At 40.3% G+C, this 21,206-nt stretch overlaps 2 protein-coding genes across 11 annotated transcripts in view; one reads left to right on the top strand and one right to left on the bottom strand.

Moving 5' to 3' along the window:
- The first annotated feature begins 32 nt into the window (after positions 1-32).
- Positions 33-19,873, top strand: NFYA (nuclear transcription factor Y subunit alpha). Of its 9 annotated transcripts, none has more exons than XM_035122574.2 (10): positions 33-174; positions 4,085-4,203; positions 5,187-5,270; positions 7,609-7,755; positions 9,067-9,198; positions 9,362-9,467; positions 11,037-11,203; positions 11,453-11,626; positions 12,652-12,756; positions 15,367-19,873. In XM_035122574.2, exons 2-10 carry the CDS (start codon positions 4,129-4,131, stop codon positions 15,376-15,378), a joined length of 1,002 nt encoding a protein of 333 aa, XP_034978465.1. In that variant the 5' UTR covers positions 33-174; positions 4,085-4,128; the 3' UTR covers positions 15,379-19,873. The 9 variants fall into 9 exon arrangements, with proteins under 9 accessions (XP_034978465.1, XP_060133011.1, XP_034978463.1 ...); XM_035122572.2 differs by having other exon boundaries at positions 34-174; positions 5,187-5,267; positions 14,031-19,873; XM_035122573.2 differs by having other exon boundaries at positions 34-174; positions 11,055-11,203; positions 14,031-19,873.
- Positions 17,270-21,206, bottom strand: part of ETV7 (ETS variant transcription factor 7) — a 13,292-nt gene continuing 9,355 nt past the window's right edge. The window contains exons 8-9 of one of the 2 annotated variants that reach the window (XR_004693040.2): positions 18,971-21,009; positions 17,270-17,922 (exon numbers count right to left, since the gene is read on the bottom strand). Coding sequence is in view for 1 of the 2 variants with exons in the window: in XM_035122578.2 (XP_034978469.1) it covers positions 20,892-21,009 (118 nt within the window). In the remaining variant the exon portion in view is untranslated. Of the gene's footprint in view, positions 21,010-21,206 lie in introns of both variants that reach the window. The other variant, XM_035122578.2, reaches the window with a different exon arrangement.

Raw genomic sequence — 21,206 nt, 5'->3', positions numbered from 1 at the left:
CGGGAGGAGCTCTTCTTGCGGCGCCTGCGCGGAGGCCACCCTCGTCTTCTCTTTGTTGAGCGTCGGGGGTTGGGCGCCATTTTGCGCGGCGGCTGAGTGGAGGCGCTGATTGGGTTTCGGGGACCGGTGGCGGAGCCAATCAGAGCGGGACCCGAACCGGGGGAGCAAGGCACGGTGAGTGCGAGCAGCCAATATGGAGCCCCCGAGCGCCGGCCCAAGAGCCGGGATTGGCGGGGCCGAGTGGCCAGTCAGAAGGCCGCGCGCGGGCTAAGGCTGGGCGAGCGCTGGGGCAGCGAGTGGACGTGGCCCGTTGGGCGCCCGGATCGTGCGCTGAGGCGGGATGGGGTAGCCGGGAGGGTCACCCCAATGGGGAGACGACGAGGAGGGATAGTCCGTGCCGTTCCGCCCTTGGCGCGGTGCTCCCGGGGCCGCCGGAGAAACCTCTGGGATGCCCTTTTGTGGCCCTCGCTGGGTTGGGGGTGAGGTTGCTGAGGAGGAAAGTGTGGGGAACCCAGGGGAAGTCGCGTTATGGGGGGTGGCTTTCCTGGAAGGGGGAAAGCGGCCTCCGGTTCTCCCTCCAAGCTGACACGGCTGTACCCAGTGTGGGACTCGTCACCCTGCGTGTGGCTGCCTACCACTGCCCAACGAGGTCAGTTTAGCTTGGACGCTGATCACGGCAACCTAAGACCAAAGGGCTCAGGGTCCCTTGCGAACCCTTCCTGCCTGTTTTGGGGCCCAGCTCTGGCCTTTGTCATAAAAAAGTCCTCTCCGCTGAGACCCAGTACTGCAAGTGATAGGGCCTTTCGCTACACAAAGGCAGGCATCTCTCCCTTATTTGTCATGCTAGATTTCAGTATCTTTTTATAGCATGTATTCTTCTCTCATATTAGAAATTTAGTCTCTTTTTTGTGAATTTGATGAGGTGAGGTGGTTTTGTGATGTCCTTCCTACAGCAAAAAAACAAAACTTCTGCATTAAACTTCATCTTAGCTGACATGTTTGCATTACAATGGAGTGTTCTGTCATCCGCCTGAATTTCATGTTTGCAGTTCAATTATTTTTCCATTGGGTTTTATGGTAATGATTTCATTATCCTATGAATGATGTAAAAATGAAATCTAGTATAAATCTATGGAGTTTCTTATGCCTACATGGAACATTACCACCTTATATTTTTCTTGCTTTTTTGTTTTCAAGATTTAGTGCAGTAATGTTATCAAGCTTTTCTTGGTGGCCATGTTTATTGAGCTTTGTGTTGATCTTTTAGAGAATGCAAGGATTGAAATTTAAAATGTAATCCACCCTGAGTTGTTGCAGTAGGTAGTTGCCAATCTATCTTCATAAGGTTAGAAATCTGCAACATTCTTCTGCTGGAAACAAAGAAAGAGGTGAAGACTTGGCAGTAACAGCAACATCTAAGGCCCCTTCTTTGACCTCTCAGCTGAAAGACAGTTGGCATATATATTGTATCAGGCATCCCCAAACTTCGGCCCTCCAGATGTTTTGGACTACAATTCCCATCTTCCCCGACCACTGGTCCTGTTAGCTAGGGATCATGGGAGTTGTAGGCTAAAACATCTGGAGGGCCGCAGTTTGGGGATGCCTGTATTGTATCAACTTAGTTACATGGTTTAAAATATATGCCATCTTTTGGGGTCCTGCTCTCCAAATTTTGTCCAAATGAATGCATGGGCAGGGCACCCTTGCTCATTATCAGCTATGCTGGAGATCATCTGGATGAGGTGGAAGTGTCCCTCCAAGGAGCTCTGTTTTCAGCAAGGGAGTACGTCAGTGCACCCACCCAAACAGTTGACAGGCCAAAGCTACTGCTGGAAATTGTGGAAATACATCAAACAGGGGCAGGGCTGAACTAGGTGGCTCACCAGCATGAGCAGTAGGGCTGTGGATGCGGCAGAGGCTAGGCTGCTGCCTTAAGCCTGCTATACAGGTGTTTGGATTGCTTCCTTAGCCAACTCCAAGATTAATCCTGAGGTGATGTGAACACTTCAGAAAAACTGAAGTGCCACCCAAATAATACTATCACACCTTTCTGATCCTGCTGTTGCTTGTTCACAGTTTACTTTGCAGCTTGGCTCTGCTGGAGGTTGCTCAGTCTAGGTATCTGCTCCCAATTGGTGAGTGTGAGCTTAAGCTTAAAGTAAATTTATCTCCAGCTTTCAGTTTCCAGTAGGTTAACAGCTGGGTTTGATTGCCTGCCTTTGACAGTGGTTTTCTCCTAGCCCTGCTTGGGTTCCAGACAGCAGTAATGCTGAGGGGAAAAGAAGAAGTAGGTAGATCAGCATGCAGATATTCAGCATGGCATGGAAGTCAGGGAAGGAGACTCCATAGTTGGAGTTGCTTCCAGGTTACCATAGAAGCAGAAGCAGTAAGTCCATTCTGACATTGGTTGTGCAGCATGGAACCCCCTGAAGGGTACTCTTTACCCACTGCTAATGTATCTTCAGGAGACCCACAACACATGAGCAGAATCTGCAATAGACTCCTTCCCAGATCAGTCTCGCCCCAATTTTGGGAAGAGCTGCAGCATAGATTTCTGCTATGTAGTCTTGTGATTGTGATGTTACCTGTAGGACAGAAAAGCACTGCTGGTGGTGCAGCTTCCAGAGTTGAGTAGCACTGGATGGAACAGGGCTAGGAGAGCATGCATTCCATCCCCACCCCGATCCCTATTGCCTGAAACATCACTTTGAATTCTCTGTCACATCAGCTTGGGTGCAATTTATTCTTGTTGCAAGCATTTTAAATATTTGCAACAGGGCATTTTGGAGAGAAAATTACAGAGTGTGTTATAAACCTTATTACTTTGAAATAGTTTAGAATGCAGTTTGTTGCCTGGTCTGATGGTGGCTCTATCTGAATTTTCAGATGGGAAATTGTTGGATAGGAGGTTGTTGGGTTAAGGCCATGGAAACAGTGTTTGGTGTTTTAAATTGTAAATGCTGCTTAATACTGCAGTTTCTACACAGTGTACTATAAGATCAGAAAACTCAAATTGCCTACAGAAAACGTATTAACCAAACACCAGGTGTTCAATAGGGAGGGGTCCTGTCTGATCCCATCTGGGAGGAAGCACCACAGAATTGGTTCAACCTATTGAAAACACAGCTCTTGGTAGATAAAGATGTGTATCTGAACTGTTAGTGGGAAAGGCATTAACAGTGAATCTCTCAAAGACCTCAGTGACTGCTCAGGAATATAACGTGTTGGGGTTCTTAAGGTATCCTTGTTCCAAGTTGTAAAGAGCCTTGTAAATCAATTAAATTTGTTTATTTGTCTTTTTAAAAAATTGTGCCACCCTTCATCAGAAGACCACAGGATTGTTTGCAACATACAACACAAATGTAGCATAATACAGTATCTGTAGAGCATAAACATCAAATTAATTACAGTCATACCTCGGTTTAAGTACGCCTCGGTTTGAGTATTTTCAGTTTAAGTACATACTCGGCGGACCCGTCTGGAACGGATTAATCCACTTTCCATTACTTTCAATGGGAAAGTTCGCTTCAGGTTAAGTACGCTTCAGGTTAAGTACAGACTTCCAGAATCAATTGTGTTTGTAAACTGAGGTCCCACTGTATATAAATACAATCCTAATAATTAGGGATACACAATACATACAGATTATCTCAAAAGCAGCATAAAAGAAGAACAGAGTATCTAATATACACAAACAGCACAAAAATACAGAATGACAGGATCTTGTAGTATGCAGATTATATGAAATGTCCAGGCAACAATCTGGGTATGCAGAATCTAAAATCTTTTGTGCCTAAGGTGCTTTTAAGTGAAAACTTTAAGCCAAACTGTATAGAAAACAAAAATGAAACTTAACCATTTAAGAAAGATGAAAGCTTGTCTTTCTGAAATGCCCTTCCATAGCCACATTCACTATTTGTATTGGCTGCACAAGAGTTATCTCAAATGTATTGTGCTGAAGTTTATTTAATAATGGAATTATTTGAAGGAAAGGAGGACTCTGCTCAGGTATCCTAACACATTTGTAGTTATCATAAGTGTATTCAGATCTTGATCATTGTTTGAAATCTTCTCTGCTTTTTAGGTTTCCAATTGAGGACTGAATAGAGGATTGGCACTACAAAAACAATGGAGCAGTACACAGCAAACAGCAATAGTTCAACAGAACAGATTGTGGTGCAGGCTGGACAAATTCAGCAACAGGTGTGTAAATTTACTTGGGGTGGCTAACTCATGCATTTGGTTCTTAAATTTTGCTTTAGAGGCCAACAAGAATAGATTCTTCACTGCTAATTATTACTTTATTCAGAGGTGTGTGTGTTTTTCCAAAACTCCATACCTGTTTTAAATATTAAGAATATGCAGCACAATAAATAATTGCAGGACATTTTGTCTTTCAAACTTGTATTTTTCCAGATTGTTCCCATCCAGTCCCCAAAGTTCTTCTAGTTTGCTCCAACAGTGTGTAAGCTGTTACTTTTATGAAATTTTGTTATAGTCTACGGGAAAATGAATAGTTAGTGACTTATGCAGTCTTAAGTGACAGCAGCATCACTCAATGAAATCTTTGGTGACTTTTATTTTTTCGTAGTAGGTAGGTGTTTTGGTCATTTTTGTAAAGATGTTACGATCCTGTTTGTGTAGTACTGTATTAAGATGTCCTTCAACCCAACTCTAAGCTATAAAAAACAGTGTAGCAATATGTAGTTAAGGGAATAGGTGCTGTTTTAGTATGAATTGGAAAATATAGTAGACTCTTTTATTTCCCTTTGTCTTACCTTGCTACCATTTTCTTATGTGTATGTGCTTTTTTCTGAGAAAAGTCCTGACACCACAGTGTTAAGGCTGCACTGATTTAGGCTCCATGTGGCAAGAAAGTATTCAGAATTATTCTTGAGAGTATAAAGACCTTCGGTGGGCTATTTTTTTTATTTTTGAGCTCCTCATGAAACCTGCAGCTCATTATAAGGAACTTTGAAGAGCTTTTATATTTATCCTGGGGGCAGCAGCAGTACAGTGTTGTTCTTTTTTCAGCCTGTGTCTCGGTCCAAACACTGGAGGTGAACCAGATAGCTCCCCTTCACAGGACTCCTTGTCCTTCTCCCTACAGTAAGGCTGTTTCTTGTCTTGAACTCTTCCTTTCCTCCTGCAAAGTTTTAAGCTCTTCCTGTTCCTGTTCCCAGCAGCAGGGCGGTGTCACTGCTGTCCAGTTGCAGACTGAGGCCCAGGTGGCATCTGCCTCAGGCCAGCAAGTCCAGACCCTCCAGGTAGTGGTGTCCTATCTGTTGTGTTTGTGTGAGCACTGCATGAATCGCCCCATCACCTCATGTTTGATGCTGTGTTGGCACTGGGGCTTGAAATAGGAACAGAAAAATAGTGGCAGTTTACTTGCTCTGTAACCGGTTATGGCTTATGCTAACTGTAGATAACATGAAAGTTAACATGGTTGGAACTGACCTTGCAGATAAAAATGCATGCAGCAAATCCAGATCCATGAAACTTCTACTTCACAAATACAGAGATGAGTAACCCTTTCTTATAGCCTCTCTTTGGGAAGGAAAATCCAGATGAAATTATACATGTTGAGCGAGTGACAGATTCCTCTCACCCACCCCGTTGTTTGAAGAAGACACACTTTTTAAAATAAAAAATAAAAAAATCTTGCCTGACCAGTATAGATAATGGATCGTTTCTGTTCTAATCAGAAAATCTGTAAACTAGATTTTTAAAAAAATATGAAACAAAAACAATTGACATCCATTGGAGGTATATTTCAAACCCTGGTTTGTGCTCTGTGAAACTATTAATGTCATTGTGAACATCATCTCATTTGGTTAAATATGCCAGGATAGCTGTGGATGTTTTTATTTCTTTTCTTGAATGGTACAGTATTGTTTGTTTCTAATTTGGCTTGAATTGACTTGGGTTTTTTTGCTTGTTAGAGCATTTGAATTAGAATTCAGTAATTTATTATTCTGAGTGGTGAACTAATTAAAATGGCTTGCTTGCATTTGCTTGACTTCGCCTGGATTATATATTTTGTTTCTCTTCTGCTCTCCAACCTGTCATTCTAAGACCGTAGAATTTGAGAAAGGTAGAGTTGACTTTTGTTGATTTCTACAGCAGATATGTTTGTCAAAATACATCTCACTTTAGCTTTCTTTTCTTCTGTTTTCGACTACTCTTTCATTTCCTAAATGAAATGTAACTCTACATGAACTATAGTCCAAAGCCCATTCATTTGTAATAATATTTCTTATGTCAGGATAATGGTCCATGGCTTTTCCCTCACAGCACAAGCTAACAATTGAGGTTTCAAGGTACCGTAGCACACGTAGTAATCAAAGCTCCTAAAGACAAATTAAGACTACTATATGTGTCATACTCCGTTCTCATAATTTCAAGGGACTACTTGGAACTGTTTGCCTATTCACTACTGAGTTCATGTATTGCTTTTGGTATATACAACCTCAAACAACCTTGGACCAGGATGCCTAGCAGATCTCCTCCCCCTTTACATACCCATGATCAGTTTGTTAAGATCTTCCTGGTTATAACACAATCAGAGGAATGCCACCTTATGACATCTAAAAGGCTGGTCTTCTGGTTGAGACATCTACCCACCTGCAGTCCATGAGCTGGAAAGTACCAGTAGTTCTTTTTACATACTTATTGAAAACACACTTTTATGCAGGCTTCCCCTGGATTCTAAAGTTTACTGCCCTGTTCTGTTGATAGGTTTATTAAGCGATCTAGTTATTTATTTTTACGGTAAGTAGTAATATTTTGCTCTGGATATTTTATTTAAACCTCTTGGGGTTCATTTATATTAAATTATATAAAATATTACTTAGAAATCATATCATATCCAGTTTATTAATAATTATTTACACTATGTGAGTTGCCTGGATACCTCAGTGATTAGGTAGTGTTTGTCTCTCCCCAGAGCTCTGGTTGCTTCATGTTGCAAACTGCTACATAAGACAGGGGCAGAGGTTAAAACACTCTTGGTCTTCCATTTTTCCAAAATGTCTGAGGGCAGAACTACATGTTACAAACAATGTGGAGCTACTGCCAAAAACAGTGAAGTGAGATCCGGCCTGTGAAAGCTAATGTCAGCTTTCATAAATGTGGTGCCTTCAAGCTGTTTTGACCTACAACTCGCATCATTGGGCTGGTGGGAGTTGTAGTCTACAGCATCCGTTGAACACCAGGTTGACAAAGGCTGCCTTGTGCTACAATACATTTGATGTGCTGAGGGATATGATATTGTTTAATGAGTTAGTGAGATATGCAAACTTGAGTTCCTTACAGAGTTTCAGGTCTCTGGCTATATAGGCCATTTGCTTTATTTTTTATCAGCATAGCCATTGGTGGTGAATTATTTCTTTCTCTTAGATTTGATGTAATTGTGCATTTGAGAAATTCCTTGAACCAAACATTTTAAAGTCATCAGTGCTGGTAGTTTGAGCCTGAGGTGATGCATGAACGAAACTTCATTACTGCTGTGTTTGGGGCCTTCTGCACTATGCTTGAACGGTAGATGATCATGCATGATGCAAGAGGCTTATTGGACTTCTATTTCATAGAAATTGTCCATTTCTTTAGGTCCAGGGCCAGCCACTGATGGTACAAGTGAGTGGAGGCCAGCTGATCACATCAACCGGTCAGCCAATCATGGTACAGGCTGTACCTGGGAGTCAAGGTCAGACCATTATGCAAGTTCCAGTTTCAGGATCACAAGGACTTCAGCAGGTCAGTATGCCCAAATCTATGAGCTGTAATAAAAGCCAGCAGTGGCTTGCTGGATACCACAAGGAAACTCACTAAGCACTTTAACGAGAGCAGTCATCACTTGCTGTTTGACCTCATCATCTGGTGATCAGATATATGATGCTGCTGATCACACAGGCTCTATTCTTCATTGTCTTAGCTAGCAGCTATTGGTATTCTTGATGCATTAGTTTAATTCCTTTTAAGAACCACCTGGGGGCAAATACAATATGGGAATTATGTGTTGTATGAAGAAATACTTCCTACAAAAATATGATATATAATAGAAATATATTACAGGAAATTGGCTTTGGAAGAGACCTTCACTCCTTAACATAATTTTAGCTGTGTTTCATACAGTAGTATTTGTGTAAGGTCACAGCAATTTTTAGCAGGTTTTGCATTGTGAACATTGCTCCTGAATTGCAGCCCTTCATAGTAACATCTCCAGTGTACCTTGCTTTGCAGAAATTAATGGATTTCATAAATTTTAGTTTCTTGCCATGTAGAGGTGCATTCAGAAGAAATATTTGTCTTGTCGTGCTGAAATGATGGGAAGGACCTTTACTGGTAGAACCTTCCTATGTTAAAAATGAATGTGAAAACTGAATTATAGAGAAGAAAAACTTTTCAAGTATATGTAAAAGATTTTCCACCTGCCTGGAAACTAAATAACCCAGTTTATGGTCTAACAGCAAAGACAGCAATAGCCTAAGAAAGTATTAGTGGAGAGAACCGCAGCTACTTGCCCTTGTAGAGTTTCACTCCTAGGAGAATGGAAGGTTTTTGTTTTGTTTTTTAAGCCTTCCTCTCTTGATTCAGCTGTAGATTTTCTTTGGGTTGTTCCCACCACTAGGGTCCCAGTTTTTCAGTTCTATATTAGAGGAAGACAAAGAAGTTGCCACTTTTCTTTCAAGCTGGTTGCTTTATCTACAAAACTGTCTTGTATCATATGCATGGTCTTGTTTGCTTAGGACTGAAAGGGAAAGATTTTGTTGTTAATAATTGAAATGTGATAAGTGGCTCCTAGGATTTTAAAGTATTGTTCTAGCTTTGCTGTTTAATAGTCCCATTGTTAAAGTCCTGATGGGATATAGTAAGTAGCACAGACGAATCTCCCATCTTTGCTTTACCATTGAGTAGAGGTAATTTCTGCCTCCATTTTAAAGGTAGCAGTACCGGATTTGGTTTTACATGTTTTGATTGTCTTAACCTAATATATACTGTCAATATTAAGTTTAGATTTATGAGATATATCTGATTATTCTGTCCTGCTGATTCTTCCTTTCACAGATTCAGTTGGTCCAGCCTGGTCAGATTCAGATTCAGGGTGGTCAAGCAGTGCAAGTTCAGGGTCAGCAGGGCCAGACTCAGCAAATCATCATCCAGCAGCCACAGACAGCAGTTACTGCTGGCCAGACACAGGTAACATAAAAGAGGAAGGTTGCAGGGGGCACTGAGGGAAATAAAAAGAACAAGAATGCTGATCTTGGCACAGCTGAATTGCAACGTGAAGTTAGGAAGTCCCAAGGCATTGTAGTTTTGCATTGCTTAGTGTTTCATCTCATGGGATGTTTTTAATTTGCAGACACAGCCACAAATTGCAGTTCAGGGACAACAAGTAGCCCAGACGGCAGAGGGACAGACAATTGTCTATCAACCCGTTAATGCTGATGGAACAATTCTTCAACAAGGTAGGAATTCTACATGCCACAGTATACTATGTCACTTTCTTTAAAAAAAAAATGGACGGTTGCCAGAGCAAGATACATACTGTTTGCTTTTTTATAGCCTTTAGGCACCAAGGTGATGCCATTAAAATTGATTAACGTTTTTAACCCTGTCTTGTTAGGATCATGGTGCCAAGAACATACAATTCTATGTTCATAGTTACAACATTTGTATACTCAGGAAGGAGTATGCAATTACGAAGGAGTGTGGGATGTTTACCCTATGGTGTCTATTGTGTGGTTTCTGAAATGAAACTCAAAAGTCCCAGTCTCCTGAAATACCAAAATAGTTTTTTTTCCCTGAATGAAAATTGATCATTCAGAGATTCCAGGAAGAGCCCAGGGATTGTATTAAAAAGTGTGTGCCTGAGCACAAATATGCAACCTCATATGCTTCTCCTTATAAATTTACACTTACACAACAATAGACCTCTTTTTCACAGAATTTGATGACACAGATGAAAGAGTTTTCTTAAAAAAAACCACTTTAGGTAATACAACTAGTTACAGCAAGGATAAGTTAAGGAACTTAGATGTACTCTTTGGGCAGCATTGTGTATACTTCACACACTGAAAAATAAAATTAAAAACTATCAAAGTAGCAGACATTCTGTGATGAAAGTAATATTCAATAGTATGAAATAATTTACTACTTATATAAGTTACTTATACAGTCTTACAGCATCAAAATATTTTTTTAAAAAAAACCCTGAAAGACCCTAAACATTTGAGTCTTCAAATTCAGAATCATGTGGATTTTCAGTTACAGTCCAGAAATAAATGACAGTGCAAACTGAATGTGAATGATCCTAGTTTCACTTCATTTCATGTGCATTGTCAACTAATCTTAATGATCTGTGCCAGAAGCAGGGTGTGAAGGCAGGAATCATTTCTTCTTGTTGGTTGCATTAGTCAGTGAGGTGCTATTGCTAAACTTAGAGAATCATGGTGGATTCTACACACATACAAAAAACACTGTGAAAATGCTTTTTATTTTTATTTATTTATTTTGAAAAATACATTGAATTTTGCATAGCTCACTTTTGCCATCTAGTGTCATATTTGTATATTGCATTTTACAACACATTTGAAATGTTTTATTTGCAGCTGTGTAGAAAAGTCCTATTTCTCAGTTACGGCTGATAGTCCTTACCGTATATGCCTATCCTTCATGAATGAGCATGCAATCGCCTTTTAAAGCCATCCAATCTAGACGCTGCTGCCTCTTGCAGTGGTGATGATAGTTCAGTTATTTACCAAGGGGAAGTTAAACCCTTCATACTCCATCTCATTCTTCACACACACACACACTTATTGGGGGGGGGCAAAGGCAGAAGTCTCAATTTTTGTGCTGTATGAGGAGCACATGCTTTGCTTAGATGTGGATTAATCTTTAATATCTCTGAAAAAATCTCATTATTTTTTCAAATCCACAGGTAAATTTCAGGGCAAAGTGAATAAAATCTGAAGTGGGACTAATTATGTTCCCTTCATCTTTGTGTTTGTGTATGTTTCTGTTTTTGTTCCTTAAAGTTACAGTCCCAGTTACAGGCATGATCACCATCCCAGCAGCCAGTTTGGCTGGAGCACAAATAGTTCAGACTGGCGCCAACACCAACACAACCAGCAGTGGACAAGGAACTGTAACTGTGACGCTGCCTGTTGCTGGAAATGTGGTTAATTCAGGGGGAATGGTCATGGTGCGTATTGCCTTTTTCTAATTACCCCATTTCTTTGCTGAATTTAATGCACTGAATCTGTAGAAAAAATTACTTATTCCACTTGGCAGCCTTTTACTTTGCTCATAATGGGAGCAGGGGTTTATATATTTTAGGAAGTTATATTTGATCTTTTGCTTTCTGTAATGTATATTCAGGACTACATTGAATTGAATATGGTGCGGAGAGGTGCATTCATTTTAACTAATCTCTTCCCTTCCCTTGATGCAGATGGTACCTGGGGCTGGATCAGTGCCAGCCATCCAGAGAATACCTTTGCCTGGAGCTGAGATGCTTGAAGAGGAGCCGTTGTATGTGAATGCGAAACAGTACCATCGGATTTTGAAGAGGAGGCAAGCAAGAGCTAAGCTGGAAGCCGAAGGGAAAATTCCAAAAGAGAGGAGGGTAAGGCTATGATCTAACGTTCATAAGAGGCAGAGAGATTAACGTTTACTTTGTGCCCTTAAAATTGCCTATGTTTCTATTACTGTATAGATATTCCTCTCCTTTTCCTCTGCTTAGTTACAGTAGACTTTAAATATTTTAATCATACTGGGCTCAAAGAACATGCTTTCTGGACTTGGCCACCAGAAGCTTTCTTCCTTATAGCACTGAAGCAGAATTAGACCTGGGTTCATTTAGGCATAGTATAAATTATTGATTTGGAAAATGTTTGGCAGCTCACGATTTAAAGGGCTATTAAGGAGGACTACATCTAGTCAATTTGGAGAACAACTTTACACTTGCTGCAGCTGATGGTTCCCTGATGAGAGCTAGTATGGTGTAGTGGTTAAGAGTGGTAGACTCGTAATCTGGGGAACCGGGTTCGCGTCTCCGCTCCTTCACATGCAGCTGCTGGGTGACCTTGGGCTAGTCACTTCTCTGAAGTCTCTCAGTCCCCCCCCCCCCTCACAGGGTGTCTGTTGTGGGGGAGGAGGGGAAAGGAGATTGTTAGCCGCTTTGAGACTCCTTCGGGTAGTGATAAAGCGGGATATCAAATCCAAACTCTTCTTCTTCTTCTTCTTCTTCTTCTGATAGCCCCATCAACTTGAGGCATTGGGGCATGGCACTGGCTGCCACAACCAGGACTATTTTAAAACTAAGATAAATTATTTCCCCTCTTGGTTTCATTTGGGGGCAAAGAATAGGCGGGGCATTGTCTGCTCTTTGACCTCAAGTCATCAAATCTTTGTTGTGGCAAAATCCAGCTGAAACTAACAGAACAGGTTAGCAACAACTAAAGTTCTATTACTTTCAATGAGCTGGATTGGGGCTTTTGTGTCTCACTGCATTTCCATGTTATAGATTTGGACTGGTTCTTTTGCATTTTGCGCCTGCTTTCTGCTTGTGATACAAAGTGGATGATCTAGTCACACACATGCACATATGGGATCACTTACATCCTTACAACTTTGTGATTTTCTGTGCAGAAATACCTGCATGAGTCCCGACACCGTCATGCTATGGCAAGGAAGCGGGGGGAAGGTGGACGGTTTTTTTCACCGAAAGAAAAGGATAGCCCCCACCACATGCAGGTGAGCAAAACTTTCCTCTTTGTTTTAACCAGAGTTTGGATACATATGCTCCCAATTTATTTGCAGCCAGTTCCAAGTAAACCTCTGTGTAACATCTCTAATAACTTTGCTAAGCTTGCAGACCTAGTTTCAAAGTGCTTGTGGTTCTTCCTGGTTCCCACTGAGGCTTTCAATGAGATCTCCCAACCCTGTTAAGTTACAAGTAACTTTGGGGGGTATTCAATGCTGCCCATGCAAAAGCAGAACAGACTTCTGTTCATGCAGTAAGCAGGGCTTTGCTGCCCTCTCATCCCCTCTGTACACCTTCACAGTCTGCTCTAGAGATCTGTGGGACCATCAAACAGATTTTGTAGAGAGAAGAGAGGGTGGTGAAGGCCTGCTGAACAAATGGAAATCAGTTCATGCAATGTTGGATTTTGCCCTCTGTGGAGATGTGATCCACTTTAGAAAATACTCCTCTTATGGTAAAGACTAGAATTGATCTGGGATGGTTCAGCATTTCAAGTTTTGGAGGCTATACTTTCTGGGACATATAACTGTGGGCACTGGTGCATACCACTTAATCTGGCACACACAAAATACTCTTAATTTCTAATATACTCTTTAAAATAACTTAATAATGCTCTTGTACAATACTAGTTGCATAATCATACAGACAAGCTTGTGACCCACAAAACTGTGGCTTGAAGCTGTCGCTGATAAGATTCAACCCCAGTTTTAAAGATGACAAGCTAATCTGGTTTGTTTTATAGAATTGCTTTTACTTTTCACGGTAGGTGGGGAAGCAGTCTGACTGCTGCTTATTAGCTACATGGGCTGCATCATGGTTGATTTGAAATATTCTGATTCCTTTTGCTTCAGATAGGCCAACGTATATTAGGAGCTGTCTGACTGACATGTTTCAAAATATAAACTAGCACAAAACTCTTACTAGGTACTTCTTCTTTCAAAGAGACTCCTTTGGTAGTTCTGACACCCTCATAAGTGCAGAGAATGATGACTTGAAAGAGGCCTTTTAACCTAAACTGTTTTACTTGTTTTAATTGCATGATTAAGTTGCTGTAACCCACCTTCACCTTATGGTGAAGAGCGGGTAAAGAAATAACACAAATAAACCCATACTTTCCTCCACATCTAGTTCAGTGCTATAGCCACAGCACTAAACAGTTGGGTGTCTACCTTAAAGGGCAGGCTGCTGTTGTTTGTATTTAAATGCTATTATGAAGAGGCTGCAGGTTACAAAACTGTTCTTTCCCCCCTCCTCATCTGTATAGGATCCTAGCCAGGCAAACGAAGAAGCAATGACACAGATGATTAGAGTATCCTAACAGCCAGCTACAGAACAGAGCGTCTGGACTAATATCTTGTGTCTCTGGAACTGTTCCCTATCCTACCTATCAAACAAACTTCTGAATGGGAAAATTTGCCATATGCACAGCCTGTTCTCGTTTTAAGAACAAATGCCACACTCTCAGTGAGTGGTTTGTCTTAGACTTTTAACTGCAGTGGACTCAGCACATGGAGACACCTATGGACCCACCCAGTTCAGACCAGGGAGTTGAAAAGTCAGAATCAACAGAGCTTTAACATCCTTGACAATAAGTGTGGCACAGCTTGAAACTGCCACTGCCTCAGCAATAACTAGCAGGTTGAAATAGGGCTAGTTACACCATTTGGAAACCATGGCTCTTGAACCACACAGGAATGATAATATTTGAAGCAGCCAGAGCTGTCGTGCATTTTTTCCCTCAATGTAGCCTTCTTGGTCCCCTCTGCTCCCCACAACCTCAGATTTTGTAACGCATCTTTCCACTGCAGAAGCATTTTCTGTAATAGAACTCTTGACACGACACTGAAAGTTTTTCCTCAGCATACTGTCCTACGTAAACTGTCGCCAACTATTTGTGAGAGAATTAATCCATTATCACAAAGTATTGGGAAGTTAGAAGACTTGGGGTAATGCATGCATGTTCCAGTGGATAGCAGAGAAATTGTATAGTGGCCCAGGGAACAATCACTGGTAGTAGGGGGAAGGGGGTGGGGGTGGGGATAGATCTCGGTGTCAGAACTAGTAATGTGTGTCAGTTAAAGTTCACTGACATGCTATTCCTGCAGGCTGAGAAATGCACATCTTATGAAATGCGCATACTGCCGCTGTCGTTGGTGCAGTTGTTTCTCCAATATCAGAGCACTAAATACGGTGTTGTGAGCATTAGTCAGGATGTGAGAGATACTTTGCCCTAACCAAACCCTATGTTGTTAACATCCTCCTGCAGCTCAGATTGCATTGTCCATGAGAATTAACATGAACAGTCCTCTCAAGCTTTTTATTTAATAATCTCTGTAAAATGGCACTTAATTCTGTAACCTTCGTTTTCTGTTCTGAGGGACTTTTTCCTCCTTTTGATTGTTTATCATTATGTTTATCATTATTGGATTGTTAATCATTACGAGAAGTGACAAAACAAGAAATGGAGTTTCTTTCTGCCAAGCATCACCTGCTACCTTTTTCACTTCTCCCAAGATTTATTTTCTTCCCTTATTGCTACTTACTTTGGGCAATGCCATGAGGTCCAGCTAGAACTATGTTATGTTCTTTTATATTCACAGGCTTATGATTAAGCCTGCATTGCTTACCGAGATTGAGAGTGAAGGAGGATTGGAGGAGGCTCGTCTCTGAAAGATGGGAGACGAACTACAGTAGCAAGACTGAGGGGCTGCATAAAAAAAGAAGGTGCCTGGAAGTTGACTGTTAAGTTTTTAAGAGGGATCTCATGGCATCTGAACAGGTGTCATGATGTTTGGAGGTGGCTCGCCCTAGTTAAAAAAAGTAGAAATCATTCTTCACTTGATTTGAAATAGCTTGGATATGGGCACCTTCACAAGGCCCCTTTTTCATGACATAAAAAGATAATAATTCAGGAGAGTGGAATTGAGAGAAAATAATTGGTACTAGTAAATCAGCAGAGATTGCTTATCCGGTGGAGTAGAACAGTGCAGCTTTCAGATTGGCTAACTTAATTCCAGCCAATGAAATGTTAAGACAACTGATACGCAAGTGTGATGTCAAACGCTAGAATGAGTTTGGTGAAAACAACGTAAAGTGAGATGTGGAGCAGAGTTTAAGCTATTTATCACCATGCTGTACATGGTGTTCCCAGTGCTCTAACATAAGTTATTGTAAGCAAATGTGTGCGCTTTTTTTGTATCAACTGCACTTACCCTTTTAAGCCTTTGTGCAGGTTGCATGTTTCTAAACCTTTTTGTTTTTAATCTCCAGTAGCCTTTTTGTTTGCTTCTCTGCATTTGCCAGCATCCTGGGTGCCTTTGATTACCATTGTGGTTTTCTTCAACAGGCTATTTCCATGTCATCTAGGGTTTATTTTCACTGGTTTTACAATAAAATATCCAGTCTTAGTGAAGGAACAGTGAATACTTTTTTTAATACTGTTTTTCAGTTGTAAATATAAAGCATTGGTACGTTCTGAGATACTGATAGACATGGTGAGGAGGAAATACTGTATAGTCTGAATTAAAGATGTTTCTCCATGTGTTTCCCTTTTCAGTTATCAGTTTTATCACTGCAGACTGGGATGTTAAGGGAATCAAGGTTCTCCTAATTCTTTGTGTAAAATCATAATATGACATTTGCATCTTTAAAAGACCAAGCCATTGATACCTTTTTCAACCTAAAAACAAAAACAAAAAATGCTCTTTGATACCTATATGTAGATGGTGCAGACACCTTTTTAATTTTTGGTCTATAGTTAGGTTTTTCTGTAATGGTGTAAAATGTCCTGATAGGATCTCTTATACCAATGGCTTAGACTTCATGTGTGTAGGTCAAACTTATTTCAAAATATTTGTTAATAAAATGTTCTGTTCCTGGATAATAAACTAAAAGCAGAAGTAATGCCAAGTGCAAACTCTTAATTGGAAATTTAAAATCAGGCTATGATGAAATACTTAATTGGGGGTAGACTTAAGGGATAAAGCTGGAGTGGGTTTGAAAAAAAATGTAAATTCTTCTATTGACCTATAAAACACTGGAACATTGAGCCCATTTAAAGCGGTTTGATACTTAAGGGTTGGCGTAGAAACCCCCAAGGCTAAACATCTTCAAATATTTTGCATGTAAAAAAAAATCAATTTCTTGGGTTGTGAATGGGGACTGGAGTATTGATATTTGTGAAACTGTAAGGCAAAGTTTGTACATAGTTCAAAAGTTTATAATTTTTTATGCTGCATTTTGAAGTGTATTTTGTCTTTAATAGATACAACTGTAAGTACTGTGTACACTATTCAGCCAATAAAATGTTTATAAAATATGCTGTTGACTTCGAGTCTGATTACTATTTATCATTATTTGTAATCACTCATTTGTTTTTTACATGCGATAGTTTGCATTGAGCATAAGACTTTGACTGCAGCTAATGGATTCCAGCAAAGTTATAGGAGCAACTGGCTTGCATTGTGGGCGTGTACCATCTGATTGCACCTCCTTTTCTCTCTCTTCAAAATAGCATGCTGGGAAACTGAAGTTTGTTTCCTCATGAGCAAAGGGATTTGGGGTGTAGAGAGAAGCATTAAAATTTTAAAGCCCACACCAGTAGCCTGGAGTGGAACAATTCAGAAAGAGCTACATCGCATCGGTCTCAGGCATTAGGTGTCAGCTTGAGGCACAAGTTGAATCAGGGTGACGAATTCCTGCTGCTTTGTTTTATTTTCTGATCCATCAGTAGCTGTTCTGATACCTATCCCTCCTCGTTTATAACACACAAATATATTAAAGCCTAGCATTGATGGATAGGATATATAAAACAGGTATGGAGAACTATCTAATGCAAGAGCCTAGTAGATGAATTTGTCATCTAATCATGTACTTAAACTACTGTGACGTATAACAACTAGGGTCTGATATATGGGTGTATATCCATTTTATAAAATATTGTGGCGTGACCTCTCATTCATGTGGTTTGCAATTTCACAAACTATAATGGAATATAGATTATAGAATAAAAAAGGTTTACAAGAGACATTTTTGGAATTCGGAGTTTGAAAGATTGTCCAAGAGCTTGCCTCTCTTGCAGCTTGGTGCCACACAAACTTTGTGGTTTTGCTCTGTTGGACTTCTATTTCCTTATCTTCCATCCCCTTTAACTGTTCCTGAGGGAATAGTTGGCAGAAGAAATAAATGTATGAGAAGTCATAGTTACATCAGTTAAAGTGAAAATCCAAGGTAATATCTTTTAATTGGATAAACTCTCATTTCTGAAGAGTCCACATAATTCTGTAGTCTTATAGTGTGTGTAACTGTATAGAATGCCTCTGCTGTGGAAACAGGTCATCTGTTTTAAGGACTATGTGATGTGCAAGTTGACACATGCAGAAGCATTCAATGTTGACAAGGTTTACCCCTCTATTGTTTCCTGTGTGTTCCCCATCATTGTCAAGTAGACAGCAGCTTCAAATGCTTTGCTGCATAACAGTAGTAAATACCGGTAATAGTAATTACAGTGGTACCTCTGGTTGAGAACTTAATTCGTTTCTGTTATTATCCTAAAGCAAAGTTCTTAACCTGAGGTACTATTTCTGGGTTAGTGGAGTCTGTAACCTGAAGTGTCTGTAACTAGAGGTACCAAGTGCAGTTTGGTATGGTGATTGAACAACAACTGATTATGAAAGTGCATATAGCAATGTATTTTTTTATTTGCTGTTAACTCTACTTCATTGTTGAGCAAGCTAGTGCAGTCCACTGAGTCAAACTTGGGACTCAGGAGTTTTTGCTCATTAGCTCTCATAAGTCCTTGCCTTTCAGCTTCAGATTCCCATCTGTAAAACTGGAACATTGCCACAACAAAATTCCACTATCTATGAATGGTGAATCAGCTTGCATGCTTAAAATGTGTTATTCACACTCTCAACAAATCTTTTGATTCATGCTTCCTGTTCGTTTTATTTTATAGTGCCATGTTTTGAAAACACAAAAGATAATATCCTCATTAGGTATCAGTGCAACAATTCTTCTGCTGCAACAGAGCTCTTTAAGTGCACACTTTAGCACAAGGCTGTATTTAATTCAGATAAGAATCACTAGAATTCAAATCCAAAATGAGCTTTCATCTCTAAACCCAGCCCTGCACTTTTCAAATCCATCCAGATTCTGGTTCCCTTTTAAGCTTCATTCCCATTCTCCACCCTCTATTTAACATACCATGCCATTCTGCTTAATAGGTATGCAGAGATCCTGCTGCAGCATGTGAGGTTCTGCGGTCTGAGGTATTAATCCCAAAACAAACATTAGAAGAGTGGTAGCACTAGATCTGTGGCATCTTCCTAAAGTCCTACACAGGGCAAAACAAAATAAGAAATCAGCAGCTCTTTCTGGGCTCCCTTCTTCCCTAGTAATAATAATAACAACATACTATTTGTACACTTCCATCTGACTTGAGTTGCCCCAACCACTGTGTCACATTTCATTTATTTTGCACTGGACGCAAGCCACTAATGTAACTAACAAGGGTACAGTCACCCCCACATAACCAGTGTGGAGTAGTTAGCCGTATTAGGATCCTACTCCTCCCTAGAATTTTGCCTAGACTTTGGGTCGCTGCCCCCCCTTCGTGTGGGGGGTTTGGGGTGCCACTCCCTTCACCTGAATAAATCAAAGAGAGAAGCGAGATCGCATGCATGGAAGTAATGTACATTCAGATCAGTTCCTTTGAGGTGTATGTTCAGGACCCAGCTGGGCAGAATGAGCAGGAAGGCCTTGCCAGAATTTGAAGAAAATGAAGCAATATACAAGAGGAGGCAGGGCTGCAAGACCAATAGGTCCAGAGGCTAAAATTAATGCCATCACTGCTTCAGGTAAGCACCTGCATCCACACTGCAGAGCTCGTCTAGACCTTACTGAACTGGCTGCATGCATCTTTCAATGCAGCCATGAATGTGCATTCTTATCCAGGGTCATCAATTGTTTTGCAGGAATAGTAGCATGCAACCAGAGCCAGATCGGAGTTCAATATAGTTATTATCAGCAACTGAAATGAAAGCCACCTAGTTTGGAAATTAAATGTTTGATAGTCATAAGAGAAAAGCAGCTTTTTCTTTCTCTCGCTCTTTCTTTCAAAAAGAAAGCACTTCAAAGAAAAAGAATTGCAAGCAAAAGGCTCAGCGTTTGCTATTAATGTGTCTGGGAGACTGACTTGATTCTTCCTACCATAGCACAGTAATGGAAGGATGGTGTTCTATACTTGTGCGGCTGGGAGGAAAGTTGTGCTTATGCTAAAAGAGTACCTTTATTTTATCTCTCGGACTCCACTTCCCATTTGTAAAAAAGCAAACAGAAAATTGGAATAGCAATGTCAAAGCTAAAGAAGAAAACAATTTGTGAAATAATATATATATTATAATACATATCGGATGAAACCCAGGAAACCCAATTGGTATACCTATTGAATGATGAGGACCCGTCCAGATCCCTTATGGTCGCTAGATTTCTGACTAAAGTCTTGTTCTATAAAAAGGAAAACTGACTTCTCTATGATTATTGATGGTCTACCAATATTAACACTTATTAAAAGAACCTAGAACTGTGCTGTGCATTTACAATTTTATTTGGTAGAAGCTGAATTATGGTTTGGATGATTTGGATTTTATTGAATTTGGTTGTTTTAATTGAATTAATCTTAATTTTAATTAATTTGTTTGCTTCTTTAAACTCATCGAAGTCTTTTGTTAGTTGTATGATGAATGCTGTATTGTTACGTAGATATGGGCCTATGGCTGTAATAAACTTGAACTTGGAACTTAGAGAGTGCATTCACACACACACACACTATCAAAAAAATAACAGAATTATGGGGTTACGGATCTATAGATCTTAAGAGGCTGGTCTGTGAAAAAGTGGCTTACAAATCACCCAGCAACAAGCTGGGCAGTGGCTATAGATATGTGATTCTGAGCACTGCCATTTTCAAACAGAAATGCTGACTGCTATATAAGCACAGAATTTGCTTACAGTTCAGCAGCAGATTAAAAACTGATTGGAAACATTATTTCACATCATCCAGTCATTTAAAGCTTTTCCATTGCACAACGCAGCCTCTGAGTACTTCTGTGGCTTGGCAAATGTTCTATGGTGAGATTTCCAGCACATCTTCTTTCCAGTCCTCTCCTTCCTGCTCTTCATTGTCCAGCTGCTCAAATACGCTAGACTTGTCAGGTTTTCTCTCTCCAGGAGTTTTCAGGAATCTGGAATTTTAAAGAAACAAACATGCACACTTTGAGCTAATCCATATTCCCATTTGGTTCTCAGGCCCACTTCCAACCCCACTCTTTAAGGTACAGTCATTGGGCCAAACGACACATTCAAGTGTCCTAGGAAACGAGCTTAACTTGGCTATTTTGTAGAAAAATCAGTGGTTAGGGACCAGATCCAGAACATGCTT

Source organism: Zootoca vivipara, chromosome 7, assembly GCF_963506605.1.
Source record: "Zootoca vivipara chromosome 7, rZooViv1.1, whole genome shotgun sequence".
Lineage (NCBI taxonomy): Eukaryota > Metazoa > Chordata > Lepidosauria > Squamata > Lacertidae > Zootoca > Zootoca vivipara.
The sequence above is the reverse complement of the archived record's forward strand: the minus strand, read 5'-3'. Positions and strand labels throughout refer to the sequence as shown.